This window comes from Mesocricetus auratus, unplaced genomic scaffold, assembly GCF_017639785.1.
Source record: "Mesocricetus auratus isolate SY011 unplaced genomic scaffold, BCM_Maur_2.0 Super-Scaffold_100025, whole genome shotgun sequence".
In the NCBI taxonomy this organism is placed as follows: Eukaryota; Metazoa; Chordata; class Mammalia; order Rodentia; family Cricetidae; genus Mesocricetus; species Mesocricetus auratus.
This window is the reverse complement of record NW_024429206.1, coordinates 249,806-274,178: the sequence shown is the minus strand read 5'-3', so window position 1 is coordinate 274,178 and position 24,373 is coordinate 249,806. Positions and strand designations below refer to the sequence as shown.

The following is a 24,373-nucleotide window of genomic DNA, read 5'->3' as shown; positions in this document are numbered from 1 at the left end:
GTCCTGCTCCGACATCCCTAGTGATAGAGTGTGACCTAAGGGTTGTGAGATGACACAAACCCTTTTCTTCCCAAGCTGCATTATCAGGTGTTTATCACAGTGACAGAAACAATGTCTTGCAGTTCAGTTCCTGAGTTCAGTTCCCAGAACCCATGTGGTTCAGGTTACAATCGCCTGTAACTCCAGCTCAAAGGGGGGGGGTCTACCACCCTTTTATGGACTCTTCGGTTACCTGAATGCATGAACATTTACTCCCACACAGACATATGCACGTAAGTAAAAATATGAATACATCTCTTTTAGAAAGATTAAGATAGGGGCCGGAAAAATGACTCAGTCAGCAAATGAAGGTGCCTGCAGCCAAGTCTGATGGCCCAAGTTTCACCCCCAGCCCCACAGGTGAAAAGATAGAACTAACGAAAAGCCAAACCAGGGCCAAAACCAGCACTATGTGAGAACCGACAGGCAGTAAGGGGAGACAAATGGCCCTGGCCCCAGGGCAACCAACCCAAAAAGTTAGAAACAACTTTTATGGGCACAAATGGTACAAGAGATAAACCCCTGGAAAGTCCCCAACCCCCCTAGACTCTGCAGCCAGTCAGCTTCGAACCCGAACCCCTAACTCTATTCTTTGATCTTTGCCTTTGCAAATCCCTCGCTTACAAGGCTCGGGGCCTACTCCTGTGGCTGCTGTGCCAGTTTGTGAGACGGGGTCCCTGCCTAGGCTTGAATTTAATAAAGAAACCTTGTGCGTTTACATTCGGTGAGTCGGCTCCTTAGTGGTCTCTCTGGAGGTCTTGTGGACTGGGCATAACACTAACCCCTGAGACTGCTTCTACACACAGATCATAGCTTGCACACAGCCCCAGCACAATAAATGAAAACGAATACGTTTTTTAAAGAGACAGTTAAGGGCTGGAGAGATGGCTCAGAGGTTAAGAGCACTGACTGCTCTTCCAGGGGTCCTGAGTTCAATTCCCAGCAACCACATGGTGGCTCACAACCATCTACAATTCAATCTGGTGTCCTCTTCTGGCATGTAGGCAGAACACTGTATATGTAACAAATAAATCTTTAAAAAAAATAAAGAGACAGTTAAGATGGTACGTTTAGGGCTGCCCAGATGGATCAGCAGGTTAGGAGCGTTGCTGTACTAGCATAGGACTTGGATTAAAATCCCCAGAAACCATGAAAGACGTGGGGAAGGGGCAATGGAACACGTGTAACCCCAGTACTAAGGAAGTGGAGTAGGAGAATTGCTGGAGCTTACTGGCCACCAGCCTAGTCTCATGTTCCATGAGAGACCCTGTTTCAAGAAAATGGGGCAAAGAGCAATAAAGTAGGACATCGTGTGTCCTCCTGTGGCCTCTGTATGTGCACAAGCACCACAAGTGCAAACACACACACACACACAGCTGGATGGACACACACACACACAGACAGACAGCTGGATGGACACACACACACACACACACACACACACTCACACACACACACACACACACACACAGTTAATTTGATGCACTGTGTATTTTCCAAGGTCTTTCACCAGCCGGTGGCAAGGCCTTGACCTGAGTGTCAAGGGACCCAGGTCCAGGCTGTGGTCCTATACAAGTAATATCCGATGAGGCCTGTGCCATAGCCCCAAGAAATTTGTGGTTTCAGTGTGAAATGCCCCCTAGGCCCATGTAGGAATACTTGATCTCCAGTGGATGGCACTGTTTATCCAATTGTGGAAGCTAGGAGGAAGGGAGTCCCTGGAGAGGACCCTGAGGGCTTGGTTTTTTTTCGAGGTTTATTTATGTATTATGCATACTGTGTTCTGCCTGCATGTATGTCTGCAGGCCAGAAGAAAGATGGTTGTGAGCCACCATGTGGTTGCTGGGAATTGAACTCAGACCTCTGGAAGAGCAGTCGGTGTTCTTAACCTCTGAGCCATCTCTCCATCCCTGAGGGCTTGGTTTTTTAATTTTAACTTTATTTCCTGTGCATTGGTGTGAAGGTATCAGATCCTGGGGAACTGGAGTTAGACGTGGGAATTGAACCTGGGTCCTCTGGAAGAGCAGCCAGCGCTCTTAACTGCTGAGCCACCTCTCAGCCCCCACCTTGAGTTGTTTTTTTGTTGTTGTTTTGGTTTTTTATCTCAACCTTATTTCCTGCCCCCTCCCTGCTTCCTGACTATGGATACAATGTGACAAGCCAATCTTCCACCACTCGATGGACTATATGCTCTGAAATGGAAATCACCCCCAACTCCCCTCCCTCACAGGAGCAACTAAAACCTCTAGAGCTCTACAGTCACTTTCCATGGCTACCTGTTAGAGGTCAGGCTGGGAACCCATCTTGCGCCCAAGGCAGTCTGGCTCCATGGCCTAAGCTGGAACAGTAAGCAGGAATCTCAAATATCAGGGTTCGTGGGGACAGGCTCATTTTGGGTAGCCATTTCTGAGCACACAGGAGGAATCATGCTTAGGAGTCACATTTAAGAAACAAAAAAACAAGAAACATTTTCTTTTTGACTGGTAGGGTTGAAACTCGGGGCCTTGCTCATCGCAGAGCAATGCCCTCAGACCCTCACTGGGGGTTGGCTCTAGGCAGGCTCTGTACTGCTGTAGACCTACCCTCTTGACTTTTTATCTCAGTATAAGGTTTCAATAAGGTACCTAGGCTGCCCTTGAGCTCCCGCTGGAGTCCAGCCTGGTTTTGCTCTTGTGACTCCCTGAATCAGCCTCCTGAGTATCTGGGGATGACAGGCCTTCACCACCAGGCTAGGCTGCAAGGAAACTTCCAGACAGCCCTGTGTATACCCATGTCTTGAGCAGAGGTGGCAATCTATCCTTTAGGGTTTAGTTTGTAGTATATACCGTCACATAGAGCCCCTGAACACAGTAGGACTAGCTGAGGTGCAGTGCATAGGCCGTGGGAACTTTTTATGTTTCACTTTGTGTAAGTGTGTATGAGAGGCAACAGGCACACAAGAGTGCAGAAACAGGGGCTAGAGAGATAGCTCAGAGGTTAAGCACACTGCTTGCTCTTCCAGAGGTCCTGAGTTCAATTCCCAGCAACCAACATGGTGACTTACAACCATCTATAGTGAGATCTGGCGCCCTCTTTCTGGCGAGCTGACATACGTGCAGGCAGAACACTATGTACATAATACTTAAAAGAAAAAAAAAAAAGAGTATAGAAACAGTAGGAGGACAGAAAATGCCACCAGATCTCCAGGAGCTGGAGTCAACCAGTTGTGAGCCACTAGGAGTCTAACTCTGATCCTCTGCGAGAGCAATGCCCTCTGTGCCCCTTCAGTGGCTGTGGGGATTTAATAGGAGTAAGGGGTGCCTGAGACACCCTGACAGCATCCACAAGTCAGGCAAGAAGAACCAGCTTGTCTAGAGCCAGCATGCAGAGGACTCACAATCAGTTGTCACTACAGTGGGATGAGCTACAGGCCCTTCAGGCTCAGCTCTGCATACTGAGTGCAGTGTGGTGAGGAGCCCCTGAAACACAAAGACGGACCCAGCTGCTTCCAAAGGGGTGATAGTTTATTAGGGGTTAGGTAACATAGTTGGTCAATGGTCATCAGTGCAGTTCTGCCCTCCCCTCGGGGACAGGGCATGTCAGTCCAGTGTGTGGGCCTTGGAGCCAAGGGGGAGGGGCCCAGGGCGTGTCACAGTATAGCAGCAGGAATATAAGAGTGTGAGCTCCCCCTCAGGCCCACCCACAACCTGGTCCAGGAACAGGGCTCCCCTGGCGAGGTCCCCAGGCGTCTGCTACTGAGCTGGGGTCTCCTGAGGCAGAAAGCGTCGCTGCCGAAGCATGGACTTCTCCTCCTCCTGTAGGGACAGACGATTTATGTGTGTTACCCAGACTGGGTGAATGCCACCCACTTTGTGACATCTACATGATAGCCCCCAAATAGACCTGTCCAACCCTCACCACTCAAAATCAGTCTCATCTCAGGCCTTGCTTGGTAAATGTCACCTTAGAAACAACCAGTTTGTGCATCATGACACACTGCCTGGTCCAGGGACAAACACACGGTGGCAGTTCGTTTTATTGTCAACTTGACACAACCTGGAATACCCTGGGAATGGAGGGTCTCCACAAGGGAGTGTCTAAATCAAGTTGTCCTAGAAGCACGTGGTGGGGGTGTCTTTATTAAGTTAATTGTCTCGGGTGGCACCACTCCCTACTCAGGGCTGTAGCATGGGGAGGGGGGCTAAGTGCAGGCGCGCATACACCTATTGCACGCCCAATGTCACCTGTTCTCTCAAACTCCTGCCTCCCTGTCTCCCCTGCAAAGATTAAATGCAGCCTTGAATTGTGAGATAGATAAACCCTTTCTCACCTGAGCTGCTTTGAAACGTATTTTGTCATAGTAATAGATACGAAACCAGTGTAGGTTTGGTCTGTCAGTCCCAAAACATGAATCCCCACATCTTCAAACTTGTGTTCCCATGTCACCCGCATCCCCACTCTCCCCAACCCCTCATAGCCAAGACTTTAGTCGGTTCTCTTCCATCAGTGGCTGGGGACTTCAGGGGTGCTTGGACTGTCCATTCTTACCACCTCTGAGGCAGTGCTAGGGCTGGCGCCCTCGGGGGAGCCCCCTTCATCCCTTGAGCACTCAGGTCCTGCTTCTTCCTCATACTCAGTCAAGCAATCCGACTCCTCCCCTGGATAGGAAGCGCAGGGCAGGGTAAGGAGACATGGACTGTGGTATTTGCAGTTATGCATGCTCCCTCATCTCCAGGCCTAGAACTCTCAAGGGTCCCTTCAGCCCCTCACCATCAGCACAGCCATCGGAGACGTAGCTTGTTGGGGGCTCAATCCGGGACACGATCTCAGCCAAGTCAGTGAAGCCAGAGCTTGGGAAGGCGAGTATCTGTGGGGTGGGGGTGGGTGAGGCTTTGGAAGTGCGGACAGTCTGAGAGTCTTAAGAGCTCAGAGGGGACCCTGAGGTGGTGCCTAAGACCAAGGGGCTCAGTAAAACCCAGGGATGTACTGGATCATCTGAGGTTTCCAGAATACAGGGGCTTGGGGTTCTGGAATCTCTGAATAAGATTGGCCTTAGCAAAAGCATCATGAGCTTACATCTGCACGGCGGCTCTCATTAAGGTCTGTAGACCGCCGGTCTGTGAGCATTTTCTCAATGACTTCCCCACGGGTCCAGCCTCCAAACACAGCCTTCCCATATTGGTAGCCCACATCCTGTAAGAAACAATGAGGCTGGCTGGGACTATGCATGACATCATTTCCTGCCCCAGCATCTAGACACAGACAGCTTCCTGCAATATGCCCATTATGTGCTTGACTTCCGGGAGAGCAGGCACCTGGCTTGAATCTATTTCAGAGTGACATGCAGCACGCCTCCCCACAGATTTCTAGTTGGTATCCCTGTCAGACATTACCAACCACTCTCTCCACAGTCTTTCCCCCTCAGCCCCATGTGGTATTTCAAGTGCCAAGTGACACAGATGGTAACATGCAAAATCATTTTCAAGGTCTGCAAATAAGCAGTATATCTGTGAATAGTGTCATGTCCCATGTCCACAACAGACATTAGTGTATTATGGTACATGCTTCCAGTGATTACAGAGGGATATCAGACATTTTAACGTGGGGCCTCTCCATGGGCATCAACTGCTGACCAGTTTCAGGTCATGCCACATCCCTCTCCAGATCTATGGCAGACATTACTAACTGGCCGTTGCTTTCATTCTCCATGCATTAGAGATGGCACTGGAAACCGCCACACAGCGCTTCAGGCGGTGCTGCTGGCACACGACAAACGTAGCCAAACCCAGAGCACACACCGCCATATCCACATTGTGTCTACCGCAGACGTGACCGTTCAATCACCGATCTACTTCCCACAGCCCACCTACTCACATAGATCTGGTCGAACTTTCCAAAGTCCATGGTCTTGAAGCAGTCAATGGATGGGCGCAGGTACTCGCAATAGGAGCTGGACTTGACAACTTCCAGCTGCCGCACACAGGACACATACGCCAAGCGGGACTGGATCTCAGCCATGTCTGGAACCTTCACCTTGTCTGCCCACGGGTTTAGCCGTTTCCACAGCAACCACCAGCCAGACAGGCTGTCCCCATAGGTGCTGAGATCTGTCTCGTCCTGGCTTCCCACATCAATGGCAATGACAGTTTTGGCTCCCATGCTGCGGGCGATGTCCGCTGTGGAGCCAAGATGTCAGCAGCCTCTCCCAACAGGGGCCCAGCAGGGCAGGGATGCCCAATCCAGTCCCACAGATACCAAAATACAATACAGGGGAGGGGGGTGTGGAAGGATGCATGCAAACATCACGGTGTCATGCAAATGACATGGAATTTATGCAAATGAAGCCAAGAGAAGCTGGTCCAGTGAGAATGGCAGTTCCGTCTGTGTACTCCAAAGACTGTGTTGTAGCCAATCCCAGCCCAAGGAAATACTTGTCTATTCAACTTTGTGTGGCTATCCTTGAGTTTCTGTTTCTGGGTACGCATGTCACCCGCACATGCCTGATCACAGCCCTCTTGTCTGAGTCCCTGCGGGAAGCAGTAGGTCTGCCTGTTGCCTGCATTTCTCCCTAGGCCTGTCTGAATATGTACCGGCAAATGTCCATCTGTGTGTGCTGTGTGCAATGCTGGAGGTCAACACTGTGTGTCTTCCTCTACCACTTGGCACCTTAAAAATTAAAGAGATTAGGCTGGGTAGTAGTGATGCATGTCTTTAATCCCAGCACTCAGGAGGCAGAGGCAGGTGAATCTGTGTAAGTTCAAGGCCAGCCTGGTCTACAGACTGAATTCCAGGTCAGCTAGGGCTACACAGAAAAACCAGGGGTGTGTGTGTGTGTGTGTGTGTGTGTGTGTGTGTGTGTGTGTGTGTGTGTGTGTGAATGTGCATCTGCCTGTGTTTATGTGCATCTTTTGTGTACAATGCTCAGAGCCAGAGAGGCATTGGGAGACCCAGGAGACGGAGTTTCAGGCAGTTGTGAGGATGTGGGTGCTGAGAACAGAATCCAGGTCCTCTGCAGGAGCCGTGCGCATTCTTAACTGCCAAGCCGTCTATCCAGCCCTGTGCCTTCTTTATTGAGTCAGGCTGTCCCACTGGAGCTCATCCACTCCACTAGATTAGCCGGCTGGCAAGCCCTGGGAACGCCTCCTGTCTGCTCCACCCCACAGTGCCAGGGTTATGGATGCTCACCACTGAGTCCATCTCTTTTATGTGGGTGCTGGGACAGAGCTCAGGTTATTACATTTGTGTCATCAACAGAGCCATCTTCCCAGCTTGTATGTGTCTGCACATCCAAGTGTGCTGGTCTCCTGTAGGTCTGTTAACAGGTGCTCCACCTGATGGCTGTGGCAGAATTTATACGCCTACACACTTACAGCCCTGGCCACTGTTAACATGTGCTCCATGTGAGGTGTGGCAGAGTTTATATATCTACACACAGCACTGGCCACTGTTAACATGTGCTCCATGTGAGGTGTGGCAGAATTTACATGTCTACACACAGCACTGGCCACTGCTAACATGTGCTCCACGTGAGGGTTGTGACAGAGTTTATATGTCTACACACAGCACTGGCCAACTCTGCAAAAGACCATGAGAAATGCATTCAGCTGTGCCCTGAGTTTTCACTCCTGCTGCCGTAATACGACAGAAACTACAGATAAGAGATTGTGGGGCACGGCTATCCCAATAAAACCTTATTTTAAGGCAGGCTCACACCCATAACCCCGGCACTTGAGAGGTGGATGTAGGAAGATTGTAAGTTCAAGATCACCCTCAGCTGTGTTGAGGGCCAGTTTGGTTTTTTTTTTTTTCCTTCTTCAGTTTAGGTTTAACAACAGCAACAAGAAGAAGCAGCAGGACCAGTGAGATGGCTCAGCAGGTAGGGTACTTATTAAACCATGATGACCAGAGTTCAACCCCCAAGGACCCACATGATGGAACGAGAGAACTAACTCCTGTGAGAAGTTGTCCTCTGGCCTCCACATATGCTGTGGTATGTGCATGCATGCACACATAGAAAATAAATAATATGTAATTATTGAAAAAATCCTTTATTCATAAAGTCAAACACAGGCCCAGATGCACACTGTGTGCTATAGCTGGCTATCTCCTGGTCTGAGGAAGAGGGAGAGGGAGAGGGGGAGGGGGAGGAAGAGAGAAAAGGGGGAGGAGGGGAGAGAGAGAGAGAGAGAGAGAGAGAGAGAAATCTGGGGCTGGCATGTGAGTTTTTGATTTGGTTTGGTTTTTCTAGATAAGGTTTCTCTGTGTAGCCCTGGCTGTCCTGGAGCTCACTCTGAGACCCGCCGGCCTCTGCCTCCTGGGTGCTGGGATTAAAGGCGTGCACCGCCACCGCCACCACCGGGCCAGAGAGTGGGTTCACTTTTAGAGCTGCCCACTCATCCACTTCCCGTTGCACTCGTGAAGTCAGTGGACACACTGGGGATGCAGCTCAGGTAGCACCGTGTCTCTATGTAGCCCTGGCTGTCCTGGAACTCTACAGACCAGGCTGGCTTCAAACTCAGATATCTACCTGCCTCTGTCTCCCAAGAGTATCACCACTGCCAGGCAATCTTGAACTTCTTATCATCCTGCCTCCACCTTCCAAGTGCTGGGATCAGAGGTGTGTGCTACCATGCCTGGTATGTGTACTTCTCAAATGTTCATGTTACTGTCCACATATACTCACACATCCGTTTGTATGCATGAGTCTAAGCATGCATGTGACAGTCTGTATCCCTGTGTAGGCTGTGTGTGTCCGCCCGAGCTCACCCATCTACATGCACCGGCCCCTTCAAGTCTGCATGTGCAGGAGTCAGCGTGGGCATGAGCCTGTGACAAATGTCCATGCAGATGTGAGTGGGCAGCCACTTGCCTGGCAGGTTGTTGATGTAGCCACCATCCATGAGCAGGTGCCCATCCTTCGGGTCGCACAGCGGGGGCAGGTAGCCTGAGAGCGTCATGCTGGCACGCACATACCGCCACAGGGAGCCTGCCCGGTGGGATACACAGACACAGACACGCACAGACACGCTCAGACACACTTGGAGGCCCGGCCAGCCCGTGGGCTCGCTGACCTGGAACGTTGTTAACATAACACCCGTCCACCAGCAGGTGCCCGTCCTTGGGGTCGCAGAGCGGGGGCAGGTAGGGACAGTAGGAGGCACTGGCCCGGACGTAACGCCACACGCAGCCTGTGGGGGATGGTGGGAGGGGGTGAGGTGCCCAACAAGCCTCCCAGCTCCCCACCCCTGAAAACGGACATACCTGGGGCCTTCGGGACGTTAGTGGGTGATGGTTAGTGGTCGGTGGACGGGCCCAGGTGGACGGTCACTTGTGTTAACAACGTCCCAGATGCTCAGCTGCCCCTCCCCTACAGCCCACCCCCACCCAGCTGGCCAGCAAGGTTGTAGCAGAGCCAGGCAGGATGCTACCCACCATCTTTGTGGACACGCATGGCCGAGGCAGTAATGTCTGTGGTCACATTGAAGTAAGGCAGCCACAAGTCCTGAGAAGGGGAAAAACTGAGGTAGAAGGGGGTCGAAAACCCATGAGAAGAGACAGGCAGGGCCAGGTGCGGGGGATGGACATACCTCAATTTGCTTATCCTGGAAGACACGGTGGATGCTCCGGTTAAAGGCGGAGCCAGTAAACATGGAGGTGACAGGGTACGTGAGGTCCAGTACAGGCTCCATTACAGAAGTCATGCTCTATGGATCAAGTTCTCAGAATGAGCTGCTTAGAATCACAGAGCAGTGCTCCAGGACCAGTCAGGCACACACAGGGGTTGTGACTGTCACTCGGTACCATGATTGCTCTAGCTGGGTTTGGGGATTAGAGTCACTGGCTAAGAAGGCACAGAAGGGTCATCCCAGGTCCCAGTGATATTTCCATGAGGATCTAGGCAGAATCTCCAGAGCAACACTGCTCCCACTACCAGATCAGGCTATGGCATCATCACAGGTCTCCCTGCACTTCTGGGAGGCTGCAGCCCCATCTCCTTACATCCACAAAACACACCTTGGCCCATTCCCGGGCTCGCTGTTTGGTACGGCTGGCGCTGCGTTCCTCCGCATACAGGGCCCCGATGAAGGAACCGATGGACGTGCCACCCACAAGGTCGACTGGCACCCCTGCCTCCTCCAATGCCTTCAGCACCCCAATATGCGAGCAGCCTCTGCAGAATGGGGGGTCCAGTCACAAACTGGGGCTCTGCTAGGACCGGCCCCCAGGAAGTCTCCTGCTTCCACTTCCCCTCCTGGCAAAGAACACCGTGGCCAGCTACCAGGTGGTAGGGTCTCTCCCGAGTAATGAGCCTCACCCACTGGGCATCCTGGCCTTCCCCTTAGGATGCCCCAGCAAAGAAGCTGTGTCTGTGAATAAACCCCGCCTCTCACCTGGCTCCGCCTCCACCCAGCACCAGGGCAATAGTGTTTCCAGTGAGCACCCGTGCTAAGCGGGAGAAGTCGCTGTGCCGGTCTGCACGCCTGGAGAAAACCTTCTCATACAGCTCATGCTGGGATCCAAGAGAGAATGAAGACACATTAGACTCAGGTACAGCACCAGGTCCAGGGGATCACTCGGGCACAGGCTGATTTTTGCCACCAATCCTCCCTCCCCCTTGGGCCAGACTGGCTCAGCTCCCTAAGTCCTGCTTCTAGTCAGAAGAGGGTGGCCTCCTAGGGGCTCTCTCAAGACCCTGCCAGAGCCCTGGCCCCCTGGGGAGCAGTCTGTATACCCAGATGAGACTTGGCCACCAAACTTCACCCACAGGCAGAAGAGTGCGTAACATCAAACTATGCCCACAGGTGAACGGGTGCCTCCCCAAACCCCAGTGGGAAGCGGCAGAGGGCATGCTGCTTAAGGGCCCTTCTCCAAGCCATGCCCAAACCTCAACTTCAGACAGAAGGGCAGTTCCCCTCAAGGCCTAGTGCTGTTGGAAGGGAAGCAGCCCCCAAACTATACCTGCAGGAAGAAGGTGTGCCTCCCAGGGCTCTTATTTGTGCCCCACCCAAGCCCCACCCCTAGGAGGTGGGAGTCCTCCTCCAGGTCCCAGCCCTCACCAGTTTGGCTGGGCTGCGGCGTGAGAAGAGGCGGCGGGGGCAGCGCAGGTGCAGGTGCCCTGAGCACCAGCTGCGCATGTTCAGCCACTCCACGGTGCGCGTGGGGCCTGGGCCCTCCTCCCGGTGTAGCAAAACCAGCTGCTTCAAGGCACGCACGGCAGTGTTCTCCAGCATCTGCTCCAGCTGTGGAAAATAGACACAGGTGGACGTCACTGATACCTTCCTACCCTCACCTGGCCAAACTCAGCTCCGTCACAGAACATGTGAAGAGCATACATGACCTCATACAGGCACAGAGGGGCAACAGATCAGATCCTGAGGGGAGGATGGGAGGGGGGTTATTACTGTACATGGTCTCCAGACCTGACCGACGGTGGGTTCCTGGTCACCCAGGCCCACGATGAGGATGCAGTCAGCCTGGCGTAGACAACGCACGGTCCAGGGAGTCAGCGATGTATCGGTCTGGTAGAGCACAATGCGATGGGCATCTTCCTGCTGGGCCAGCCATCCTGACAACCGGAATTCTTGAATGCTGGGATGAGACAGTGTGTATCATCTTGGAGCTGGCCTGGAATCCCACAACCTCTCCCAATATACAGATAGGTGTAATTCTACTGCTGGGAAAGTTAAATAATCCCAGATCCCAGCAATTAAAGTTCATGCCAAAGCAGGGATGGGGGTGTGTGTGCAGAAATGGGGACTCAGGTATTGCAAGGGCACAAAGTATGTTTATTTTCACATATTTGTTTTGCATTACTTTGATATGTGACACCATCTACAAAATGCCAAAAACCATGTGACCAAATGATAATAATAATAATAATAATTAAGTATGTCTTGAGACACTCATAGCTATGAGAGCTGCATATGGCCCCTGGGTTTCTGGTTTGACACCCCTACTACAAAGAGGGATTTGCCCATATTGTCTCCCTACTGACTCACAGATGGGACACCTTGTTCAGAAGCCTAGCTTTCCAACCCAATCTGAAAGAATCTCCAATATATACCTTCCACCCTTCCAGCCCCAACCCCCAAAGCCCCACACACCTATCCAGTGCTGAAGCCCCCAGGCGTGCCCGAATGATGTCACTGTTTAGGAGGAGTGTGGGACCTAGAGGTAGTTGAGGAATGGAAGTCAGGAGCCTAGTTCAACATTTGGGAGGCCTCTCCTCGAACAGATACTTGCCATCCACCGCTGTGGCTTAGGATCCTTTTCCATCCCACCCACCGGGGTACATCCACTAACTAGGGATGACGGGTGTGTACAGACATGGTCCCGCTGGACACACTCCCCCTCACCAATGGCTTGCAGAGCATGCTGAAGTTCCAGAGTAAAGGCCATCATGGGCACCTCAGCACACACGGGGAGGATGGCCACAGTGGACAGATTGCTGGCTGGGTTGGTCAGTTCCGAGTGTTGAGGGACACTGAGCCCAGAGCCTGTTGAAACACCAACAGCAGGCTGGCTGAGCAACTCCGTTTGGAGAAGTAGATGCCCCCCCCCTCCTATCTCTACTTTATCTCCCTTCTCCATCTCTTTTCCACTGCCTCTTCTTGCCCCAGTCCCCGCCCCATGCCGCCTCTACTTCCTCTTCATCCTCTACCTTCTCCTCTATCCCTGCTCGTTGTCCCCTAGCCTACAGCCCCTCGCTGCTCTGAGCTATGAAAGCACCATAATGAGGCCATGGCTGTAGTACCTAACATACAAGTCCACCCTTGGGTATTTCCTGTTAAGACGTGGCCAGTACCCTTTACCTTTAGTCTTTTTTTTTTTTTTACGAGACAGGGTTTCTCTGTATTGTTTTGGAGGCTATCGGTCCAGCCTGGCCTCGAACTCAGAGAGATCCGCCTGCCTCTGCCTCCCGAGTGCTGGGATTAAAGGTGTGCGCCACTACCACCCGGCTACCTTTGGTCTTAATCTCAGTGAGACCCAAAATACAATTTTTTCCCCTCAGAGTTTTTTTAATTATTATTTTAATTTTAAATAGCTTGTTTCACATGTCAATCCCAGTTCCCTCTCCCTCCCCTCCTCCCGCACCCCCACCATCGCCCCTAGCCTCCCACCCTATCCCCCAAAATGCAATTTAAAAAAAAAGATTTATTTATTTATTATGAATACAACAGCCTGCCTCCATGTCTGTCTGCATGCCAGAAGAGGGCACCAGATCTCATTATAGATGGCTGGGAATTGAACTCGGGACCTCTGGAAGAGCAGTCCGTGCTCTTAACCTCTGAGCCATCTCTCCAGCCCCCCCCAATATGCAATTTTGTTGCTGCTGTTCTTTTCTGAGACAGGGTCTCATGCAGATGAGAATGACCTAGACATCCTGCCTCCTTCCTTCAACCCCCAAGTGCTGGGATACCAGACATGTGCTACTATCATGCAATGGTAGAACCACTTGGGTTCATTCCCATTCTGACTTGGGCTTCTGTGTCCAACATCCAGCTAGACAAGACTATTGTTTTGATTCATCTATGGCTTCCCTGTTTCTCAGCTAAAGACTAGATGGAGATGTCACTCCTATCCCTTGCCCAGGTCTCACGTCATACTTTACCTGCTGGTTGGTTCTTCTCTCCCATATAACAACCTAGTGAGCTCAAATGCTTTCCAAGGCCCTTTGCTCCTGACCCCATCTCTCCCTCTCAAGTTGTACCAAACCCTGGACTGCGGCTATAGGTCAGTTGGTGGAGTGCTTGGATTAGCATGCACAACACTGAGTTCCCTCCACAGCGCCACATAACCCTGATGTGGTGGCATGTGCTTGTCATCTAAGCACTCAGAAGGTGGAGGCAGAGACAGGGGTGGTGGTGGGGGATAATATCTCTGTGAGTTCCAGGCCAGCCTGGTCTACAGAGCGAGTTCCAGGGCAGCATCCAAAGCAATACTGAGAAACCCTGTCTCAAAAAACCAAACCAAACCAAACCAACATAAAAAAACAAAAAAAAAAGGTGGAGGCAGAAACATCTTAAATTGAAGGTTATCTTTGGCTATACAGTGAGCTCAAGCCCAGCCTGGGCAACATGAGACCCTGTCTCAAATCAAAACAAAACCTCCAAGCCACCAAACCTTGTGTGGACGTACCTACTTCCTCCCCACATCTAGCAAGGCTCAGCCCACAGTCCTCAGAAACTGCGCTTCCCCCCTTCTTTCTCGCCCACTCTCAGCCTGCAGCCCTGCATAATTACCTTGCTTTGTTTCCCTCCCTGCACTTACCAGCTCCTGACACTGGGATCCTTGTGTGTATTGTTTAATTATGTCTTTCCTACCTACATGACCTTGATTCCCTGAATGTCAAGGCTTACGTGGGGAAAAGGTTAGCATACATGTGGAGGCTCAGGCCCATTTTGTGTCATGGCTAAAACAGTCTGCATTGTCTAGCTCACGGAAACCACACTCCAGTACCTAGAACCACAATTCTAGCAAGCCAGTTTGACTTCAGAAGCCATTTAACAATGTGCCCCTAGTGCCATACGCCATAAGCTCTCACTATTATATTTTGATTCTTTCCCAGGATGCTCAGGTTGTCTATTGGGACCAGGAACCAACCTCCCTCCTGAAGAATCCAGCCCCATGGACCTAAGAGATGGCTAGCAGGTAAACTGTTGCTTCGACAGGAGGATCTCTGTGAGTTTGAGTTCAGCCTGTTCTACATACAGAGCAAGTTCCAGGGCAGGCTCCAAAGTTACACTGAGAAACCCTGTTGCTTTGAAGCCTACCAGCCTACCTTAAGCCCCTGGACCCAAATGGTGGAAGGTAGAACACTGATTCCTCTGATCTTCACACATGTTCAGACACGCACACACGTATGTACACACACGATAACAAAGTGTATTACTTACTTAAAAAAACAAATCTGCCCATTAGCATATTTTACACCAATCAACAAGCTGCCGGGAAACAAGGACTACATTTCCCAGGATACACTAGATGCCGGTGTGGCAAAGGCAGGCCCCATTGGGACAACTTCTGGTCCCAATCCCGCCCCCAGCAAGATTTATAGTCAAATTCGGTTTCCCATCACGCCGTTTGATGGAATGCTCTGGGCACACCAGCCCTAAATCCTCCAGTATTCCCCGGGGTTGGCAAACTCACCTGGAAAGGGTCCTTGCAACTGCTGTAGATTGCCCAGAATCTTCTGACTCAGCAGATGAATAAGGCGGGTCACAACCTGAAGCAGGGTTGGGGAAGGGCAAGGAGAATGGTGTTGTGTGAGGCAGACAGAAGGGACCCACCTTTGCTTCCTTCACCAGGGAGACTAGAAACCCTGTTACTTGGGCTGCACCCCGACTAGGGCAGCCTGGCACGCAGAGACCCCGCCCCTGCTCTCCACCTCCCCAACCAGGAGATGCACCTGTGGGTACCGACGTTTGATGTGGCCTAAGGTGCCCTCCGGGAGCTTGGCCAGCTCTGTGTCTCGCACAGCGTGCACAGTGGTGGCTCGTGGCTGGCGGGTCAGAGCCTCCACCTGGGATACAAAATAAGAGAATTCACCACAGATGATAATGGGGACCTGAGAAGGCGTTCGGAGGGTGGAGCTCAGACTCCTCACCCACTGGGACTGATTGATCCCGACTCGCAAGAACGAGCCAGGGAAGCCGCCTGGGTTGGGGCTGAAGTTGGGGATGCATTCTCCGCTTCCATCGTAATACCCGGATGATGTGCATTTAGGTGAAGGGCTGGCTATGCTTGGAGACAGATAGGGGCTGCCCTTACCACGCCGATGAGATCCCCGCGGCCGTATTCCCCCACGAGCTCCTTCTTGCCACTGCCTCGTTGGATGACACTGCGGAGACGCCCATTGAGCACAATGTAGGTGCAGTCTGAGCGGTCACCCTGCCTGGGGAGGATGAAGAGTAGAGAGTCAGGCAAAACTGCAGGCAGGGGCTGAGCACTGCGGTGGGATCGGGACGGTACCTGTAGAGCGCGCGACCAGCTTCCACAGCTGTCCAGTCGATGGCAAAGTCCATCTGGCGCACGAAGGGGGACATCCTTGCAGCCACCGTGTGTGCTGCGCTCAGCACCACACTGGGCTGTGCACGCATGATCCTGCATGCAAAAAGAAGGGGTGTGTAGAACCAGGCTCTCTTAGAACACGTTTAAAGGGGTGTCGGCTTGGGAGTTAAGCAGGATGGATTCGCACCTGCCCTAGAAGGGGTTGGGAGGCCCAATCTGGGGGCTCCTTCCTACCTTCTAGAAATGGAGTGGGGGAATGAGGTCTTGATCTCTCCCCGCTTAGAAAAAAATAATTGGACTGGGGTCATCCAGGTGCCAGGCCCAGCCCAATCCCAGCCTTACTCGTAGAAGTCAGATTTGGAGATCCGCAGGAAGGTACAATCTCTCTGGGCTCGGAGTGTGAAGATGAGGGGTTCCCCAGTGAGCACGGCTAGCTGCCCCACCAGCTCCCCTGGCTGTGCCACAAACAGGCACACTTCCTCGGCCTTGTCAATCATGCGCTGGTACACATGCAGGCAGCCCCAGAGCACGAAGTGCAGGCTCACATCCTGTTGGGACAGAGGTCGGGTGATGAGATGAGCAGCCACAGCACCTCTCCTCTAACTCAGGCTAGTGTACCTCACAGGAAAGCTTAAAGAAGAGTGAAGAAAAGGCTGGGGATATAGCTACTGGGGCCCAGCTTCCATCCCCAGCACCACATACAGACATGATGGTGCACCCTATAATCCCTGGAAGCAAGGCAGAATGCATGTGGAGGAAGGAGGGTTCAAGGTCACCCCTGACTACAGAGCAAGTCGGAGCCCACCCTGGGCTCTTTGAGACCTTGTCTCAACAACACAAGAAAAAGAGAAAGAGAAAAAAGCCAGCCAGCCAGCCAAATGTGCCTCACAATTCTAGCTATGGTGAGGCTGAGGCAGGAAGACAGCTTGGGTGTGAAGGCAGCCAGAGCTACACAGTAAGGCCCTGGAACAAGACGGACTGCAGTACAACAGATAAGGAGGTAGCCAGGCCTTGGTGGAGTACACCTTTAATCCCAGCACTCAGGAGGCAGAGGCAGGCGGATCTCTGTGAGTTCGAGGCTAGCATGGTCTACCAGGTTCCAGGACAACCTCCAAAGCAATACAGAGAAACTCTGTCTTGAAAACCAAACCAAACCAAACCAACAACAAAACCAAACAGATAAGGAGGTAGCACAGTTGGTATAGTGCCTATTTAGCATGTGATAGCCCCAAATTCAATTCCCACCACCACATGAACTGGTCCCAGCCCTCAGGTGGAGGCTGAATGTCAGCCTCAGCTACAAACCCAGTTCAAGACCAGCCTGGGACATGTGAAACACACTCGTAATTTAAAGTGTAGCTCACTAAAGCACTGTACTTGTCTACCGAAGATGGAGCCTAGACTAGAGTTCTATCCCGCCTCGGACAAACAGGTGCCCCAGTGCATATCAGTGATCCCCACACTCAGAGAATGCAGAAGAAGTAGGGAATGTGAGAGACTCAGTCTTTTTTTTTTTTTTTTTTTTTTTTTTTGGTGTCCAACATAATTGTTCCCAGGGACAGCTTGTGGATACCAAAACTCACGATGCCTTCACCTGCACAAATGACTGTCAATTTGGATAGAGCCTGTACACACTACACACTCTCCTGTAGACTTTAAACTATTTTTAGAGCCTGTACACACTACACTCTCCTGTAGACTTTAAACTATTTTTAGAGCCTGTACACACTACACACTCTCCTGTAGACTTTAAACTATTTTTAGAGCCTGTACACACTACACACTCTCCTGTAGACTTTAAACTATTTTTAGGCACTACTTATACTGTCTAATACCATATAAATGTTGCTCTGTGGTATTGCTTAGGAAATATTATACCTGTCCATACAGACACACTAGTCTTAGACCTACCTATGTTTTATATATATGTATATATTTTTTTTAACATAGGCTCCCACTATTACTTGCCTGGCCTGGAATGGCTATGTAGACCTGGCTGGCCTTGAACTCTAGAAATCCACCTATCTCTGTCCCCCGAGTGTTGAGATTAAAGGAGCATACCACCATGTCCAGTCTTTTTTTTAAAGATGTGTTTTTGTTTTATGTGGTAAGTGTTCTGTTTCCCTGTAGATATGTGTGCCATGTGCCTGCCTGGTGCCTCCAGAGTCCAGAAGAGGGCAATGGATCCCTGGATCTTGAATTACAGGCAGTTCTGAGTGTGTGGGTGCTGGGTGTTCAATCTGTGTCCTCTGTGTAAGGAATCAGGCGTTAATGCTGGCCTGCCCCGTCACCTGACAGAATGCACTCAGGCAGTACCCTGGTCGGCCCAGGGTTCCATGAGTACTAATCTGCACTCAGGTGCAAAGGACCCCTTTAAAAGACAGACCCCGCCCACTTACACTCTTTTTGCTCTCTCACTCTCTTGTTCTCTCACCCTTTGTCCCCCCTCTCCCCCCCTCTTGCTCCCCCCACCCCTGTTAATAAACTCCCCGTGGTTAACGAATCTCTTGGTTCATGTTCCATCGTGATTGCACGCTCTAACTGAAACAAAAGAACAACACTCTGGACAGCAGCAAGTGCTCCTGAGCCATCTCTCCAGACACACTAAGTACATTCCCAGTCCTTGTTGGTTGAATTCTGCAGGTAGGATGATCCTATGTATGTATCTACATCAGGATCTGCACCAAGGACAGGCATTGCTAGTGGATCACCAAACTTTTAGGCCAGATTAAGGCCCACGAATTCCTTACAAAAGAAACCCAGCAGGAGGCTGCAAAAACACAGAGCCAGGCCTGAGGTAGATGACTGTAATGCCAGCATTTGAGAGGTAGAGAAAGGAGGATGAGTTCAAGGCCACTCTCAGCCAGATAGGGAGTTCAAGGCCAGCCTGGGCAATGTGAGATCCTGCCTCATAAAAATAAAGCAGACACATTTACGGAGACAGAAAGATTAGTGATTGCCAGGCCCTGGGTGGGAGGTTAACAGCTAAGGAGAGCTTTCCAAGGTGATGACATGCTTTAAAATTGATCCTGCAACTCAGTAAAACATACACTTTGCATAGGCAACAGTACGAGTCATGGACTACTATTCCACAATGGGATCCCCCTTGAGAAGACCCTCTTGGGGCTTTTGCAGTGGCTCAGGGTGAAGGCACCTGCTCCCAAGCTTGACAGTCAAATCCAACCCGTGCCCCACATAATGGAAGGAAAAAACTGACTTCCAAAAGCTGTCCTCTGACCAACACCCATGCTTGTGGTATGCATGCCCACGTATATACCCAGGTTAAGAAAAAAAAGAATAACAACTTTAAAGCAATAGGTCCCCTTTGTGTTCTCGTAACTACTCCATTTGATCCCCCACTGCTTTTGTTTCCTGCCTGGAGCAACTCCTTTCTACCTCAAGACATTTTAAAGCAGTTCTCTTGTTTCACACCCCTCCCTCAAGTGCGAGGACACAAACAGGCCTTGAGTCAGGTGTGGTGCTGAGGTCAGCACTCAGGAGGCAGAGGCAAGTGGGGCTCCAGGTCAGGGCCCCCTGAACTGCACAGTCGATTCCAGGTTAGCCTGGTCTACGTGAGACCTCCCAAAAGGAAAAGTAGGGACAGGCAAGACGGCTCCGATGGCAAACGTACTTGTTGCCAAGCCTGACAACTTGAGTTCAATCCCAGGTCTCAAGAATGGGTTCCCCCAAGCTGTCCATTTCATTCATGCACGCACACACACACACACACACACACACACACACACACACACACACACACACACATACATACGGAATAAAAAGAAAAAGCTATCCCTGGCCATTCAGAAACTAGGCGGTGTCCCCCCAGGACTTTTGCACAACTCGCTATCTAGACTGACCTTTCCTCCATCTACACTTAACTCATTGCTCCATCCTTCTTCCTTCTTTTCGGGTGGTCACATCCTTAGAGACACTGCCCTGTTTAAGCCAGTCTTTGTAGTGCCAAGAATGTGACCTTTGTAGCTCTAAGCCCTAGGAGTTTACAAGGGTTCATGTGCTCCTTTGAGTGACAGTCATCAGAACTGCCCGTTTACCAAAGGCATACAGATTTTTCCCCCTTCCTGTCTAGCAAGCAGGACAGGATCCTGGACGTGCCACACGTTCAGTAAATGGTCGATCCTCTCTTTTGCGGTTAGCTTGAGCCGTCAGACACATCCCAGCCCCACCCTTCTATAAAAGAGGAACTGAAACCACCTAGAGATGGGAAGAGCTTTCTCTGTCCATCACAGCAGCCCGTCTGATACCAGACAAAGCACCAAGAGTGATGAGGGGGCAAGATGAAGCATACACACATGCATATTCCCAGCTAGTGCTTGGACTACATGTAGGCATTATTGAAATCACGCTGTGGAGTGTTACTAGGTTGGGAGAGTGTGTGTGTACACGCAGGTATATGTGTGCATATGAAAGCCAGAGGGACAGCCTTGAGTGTTGCTCCTCAGGTGCTGTCCATCTTCTTTCTGCTTTGTTTGAGACAGGGTCTCACTATGTATCCCTGGCTGGCCTAGAATTTGCTGTGTAGATCAGGCTGGTCTCAAACACACAGATATCTATCTGCTTCCATCTCCAGAATGCATTTGCCCCTTAACCTGCCTCAATTGTGGGTTTTTTTGTTTTGTTTTGTTTTTCGAGACAGGGTTTCTCTGTATTGTTTTGGAGGCTGTCCTGGAACTCGCTCTGTAAACCAGGCTGGCCTCGAACTCACAGAGATTCGCCTGCCTCTGCCTCCCGAGTGCTGAGATTAAAGGTGTGCGCTACCAACGCCCGGCTCAATTGTGTTTTTTTTGTTGTTGTTTGTTTTGTGGTTTCTTTTTTTTCTTCCCCCAGACAGGGTTTTGCTGTGTAGCTTTGGAGTCTGTCCTGGCACTCGCTCTGTGGACCAGGCTGGCCTTGAACTCACAGAGATCCACTTGCCTCTGCCTCCTGAGGCATGCACACCACCACTTGGCTTCAATTGTGTTTTGAGACAAGGTTTAACCCGGTGCTTGCTTAGCTTAGGCTGAGTGGCTAACAAGCCCCAGGTCTCCTGCTGTCTCAGCCTCACCTCTGCTGAAGTTACAAGGAATACCCTGGTTTTTTCATGTGGGTGCTGGTGACTTGAACTCTCGTCCTTGGGCTTGCACAGCAAGTACTTTTACCTACTGAGCTGTCATGATTGCCAGTTCTAGATTAGGAACTTTTCTTTTTTGGCCAGTTTTTCCAGACAGGGTTTCTCTGTGTAGCCCTGGCTGTCCTGGAACTCGCTCTGTAGACCAGACAGGGTGGCCTCACAGAGATACGCCTGCTTCTGCCTCCAAGTGCTGAGATTACAGGAGTTTACCACCACCACCAGGGAAGCTTAGGAAACTTTTAGTGCAGGAATTCTCGGGACCTGGAGCATGCTAATGAATTCATTCAGGATTTCCAAGAAAGGATAAAACAGCATTTCTCAAAACCTGTTTAGATACATCCATTGTTATAGTATGGACTGAGTGTTCCTTATCCAAAGTGCTTGGGACTAGAAGTGTTTTGTATTTTGAAATTCTGCCCTCTGGACTTTGGAATGTTTGCAGAAGTAAAATGAGGCATCTTGATTGCAGGATGCAGGTCTAAACAGATGTCATTTTTGACTCATATACATCTTATATGTATAACCTAAGGCTAATTCTTTTTAGTTTAGTTGGTTTTTTTTTTAATTGGTTTTTTGAGACAGGGTTTCTCTGTTGTAGCTTTGGAGCCTGTCCTGGAATTGCTCTGTAGACCAGGCTGGTCTTGAACTCAGAGATCCACCTGTCTCTGCCTCCCGGATGCTGGGATTAAAGACATGTACCACCACTGCCCGGCCTAATCTTTCTTTCTTTCTTTTTTAAGAAATGGCCTTATGTAGTGTAAACTGCCCTCAAACTCTCTATGTAGTTGAGGAGTACTTTGAATGCTCCCAATCCTCCTGTCTCTACCTTCCCAGTGCTGGGATTACAGGCAAATACCACTATACCTTACCATGTCCTGCATTCCAGTGTGGGAATATGAGTTTTAGGGATCAAACTCATGTGCTTGTGCTTGCAAAGCACACACCTTACCAACTAAACCTCCTTCCAAACCCCTTAAAGGTTAACTTCATGTACTATTTTTACTGCTTCTTGTTTGAGTGCACTCTGTCTCAGGAAAGGTGTGGACTTCACTGCTTACATCATGATGACACAGGGTTTTAGATCTGGGAGCACTGTGCACTGGAGATTTTCCATTTTAGATGCTGATTACACCTTAGAAACAGTGCAGAAAACTCACTTGGGAAGGTGCTGTGTACAGCAGGGTTTCTCAATGTGGGCACTACTGACACTTTAGTCTGGATGACTCCTTGCACAGCCTGGGGATTCTGTATCCTGGTCTCGGGGCCACACATACACTTCCCAAGTCATAGCAATAAAAAATGTGGCATTTGTGGGAGGGCACTAGCAAGATGGCTCAGTGGCTAAGAATGCATATTGCTACTGTAGAGGGCCATGTTTGCTTCCTAGCACCAATGCTGAGTACAACCACAACTGCCCACAACTCCAGCTCCAGATTCGATGCCTCTGGACTCCACAGTCACCTGTGCTCACATGCAAATACCAACACACATAATTTTAAAAGTTAAAAAAAAATTTTGACACAGGGCGTGGTGTGGTGGTTTGAAAGAAAATGGCTCCAAAAGGGAGTGGCGCTATTAGGAGGTGTGGCCTTGTTGGAGTAGGTGTGGCCTTGTTAGAGGAAGTGTGCCATTGTGGGGGTAGGCTTTCAGGTCTCCTAAGCTTAAGCTATGCCAGGTGAGACAGTTCACTTCCTGTTGCCTGTGTATCAAGATGTAGACCTCTTAGTTCTTTCTCCATCACCATGTCTGCCTGAATGCTGCCATGATGATAATGGACTAAGCCTCTGAAACTGTAAACCAACCTAATTAAGAGTTTTCCTTTATAAGAGTTGCCTTGGTCATGGTGTGTTTTCACAGCAACAGAAACCCTATAGAGTAAGACACAGGGTCTTCCTATGTAGATCATGCTGGCCTCACACTCATAGAAATCCACCTGCCTCTGCCTCCAGAGTGCTGGAACAAAAGTTGTGTACTGCTAACACCCAGTTAAAATATGTATATTCATTTTTAAAATGCTGGAGGGGGGAGGGGTGGCTTAGTGGTAGAACACTTGCCTAGCATGTTCAAAGGCCCTGGGTTATATCTCTAACACACACACACACACACACACACACACACACACACACACACACACACACACACACAATTTCTTTTTAAATAAGCGCCAACGCCTAGAGAATAATTGAGAGGTTAAAAGCACTGGCTGCTCTTGCTGAAGATCTGGGTTCAGTTCTCAGTACCCACATTAGGCAGTTTACAGTCATCTGTAACTCCAGATCCAGGGGCTCTGTTGCTCTCTTCTGGCCTTCACAGGCACTGCACACACATGGTGTATACACATACATGCAGGCAAAACACTCAAACACATAAAAAGAAATAAGACTAACCAGGCAGTGGTGGTGCACACCTTTAATCCCAGTACTTGGGAGGCAGAGGCAGGTGGATCTCTGTGAGTTCGAGGCCAGCCTGGTCTACAGAGTGAGTGCTAGGACAGCCTCCAAAGCTACACAGAGAAACCCTGTCTGGAAACACCCCCCCCAAAAAAGCACTGGTATGAAATGTTAGAGATAGGCAGAGCAACACAGCTATGCCCAACAAAGCCAAGAAGACAAATAGAGCAAAGCCTCCTGCAGGGACTACAAACCAAGATCTTTCTGCAGACCAGGGCTGGGTTCAATTCAACCATCTTCCTGATCAGCCAAGCCTGGTGGTGGGGGGTTGGGGGTGGCTCGGCCAGCAGCTGTGTCTCTGCACTTCCTCAGCTCATCCACCCCGGGGCCACACAAGACTGACATCAGCCTCATCTGACTTCCTCTCCTCAAAGGAGCCTGCACCTGCTGTGAGCAGCCAAGGGGAAGGTAGAACGCCCCCATCAAGTGACGGGACCTCTTAACTATCACTAGGGTGCACACTCCACCTGACCCCCACCTCCAGCCCAGGTTCTCAGCGCCTGGACCCCATTGCTGCCTTCAACTGTCACTAGAGATGCGCTGGGCTGCAAACAAGCCCCTGCAAAGCTTTTCCTGAGCTGTCACATTTGCACTGCTGCAAGGAGCTGATGGGTTCTGCTTATCATCTCCCTGCCCACAGACGGAGGAAGCCAAGGACTTTCTAGACTCTTTGCCTAGAGTCACACAAGGAACTGGAGACAAAGTGTGGGTATCAACTCTGGAGCTGAGAACTGGCTCAGCTGTTACAGCATTTGCTGCTAAA

The 24,373-nt window shown here is 50.6% G+C and overlaps 1 protein-coding gene across 9 annotated transcripts in view; it reads right to left on the bottom strand.

The window, feature by feature from the left end:
* Positions 1–3,524: 3,524 nt before the first annotated feature.
* Pnpla6 (patatin like phospholipase domain containing 6) overlaps positions 3,525–24,373 on the bottom strand; it is a 32,130-nt gene continuing 11,281 nt past the window's right edge. For 7 of the 9 annotated variants that reach the window (XM_040731087.1, XM_040731085.1, XM_040731086.1 and 4 more), the window contains 19 exons: positions 16,372–16,577; positions 15,991–16,122; positions 15,790–15,913; positions 15,428–15,541; positions 15,169–15,244; positions 12,375–12,515; positions 12,123–12,186; positions 11,439–11,607; positions 11,076–11,258; positions 10,410–10,528; positions 10,033–10,189; positions 9,606–9,722; positions 9,451–9,520; positions 8,888–9,004; positions 5,893–6,194; positions 5,095–5,211; positions 4,789–4,885; positions 4,567–4,676; positions 3,525–3,833 (listed from right to left, as the gene is read on the bottom strand). In XM_040731087.1, the coding sequence (XP_040587021.1) occupies positions 3,771–3,833; positions 4,567–4,676; positions 4,789–4,885; positions 5,095–5,211; positions 5,893–6,194; positions 8,888–9,004; positions 9,451–9,520; positions 9,606–9,722; positions 10,033–10,189; positions 10,410–10,528; positions 11,076–11,258; positions 11,439–11,607; positions 12,123–12,186; positions 12,375–12,515; positions 15,169–15,244; positions 15,428–15,541; positions 15,790–15,913; positions 15,991–16,122; positions 16,372–16,577 (2,478 nt within the window). In that variant the 3' untranslated portion in view covers positions 3,525–3,770. Of the gene's footprint in view, positions 3,834–4,566; positions 4,677–4,788; positions 4,886–5,094; positions 5,212–5,892; positions 6,195–8,887; positions 9,005–9,089; positions 9,207–9,450; positions 9,521–9,605; positions 9,723–10,032; positions 10,190–10,409; positions 10,529–11,075; positions 11,259–11,438; positions 11,608–12,122; positions 12,187–12,374; positions 12,516–15,168; positions 15,245–15,427; positions 15,542–15,789; positions 15,914–15,990; positions 16,123–16,371; positions 16,578–24,373 lie in introns of all 9 variants that reach the window. The other 2 variants (XM_040731088.1, XM_040731083.1) reach the window with 1 other exon arrangement.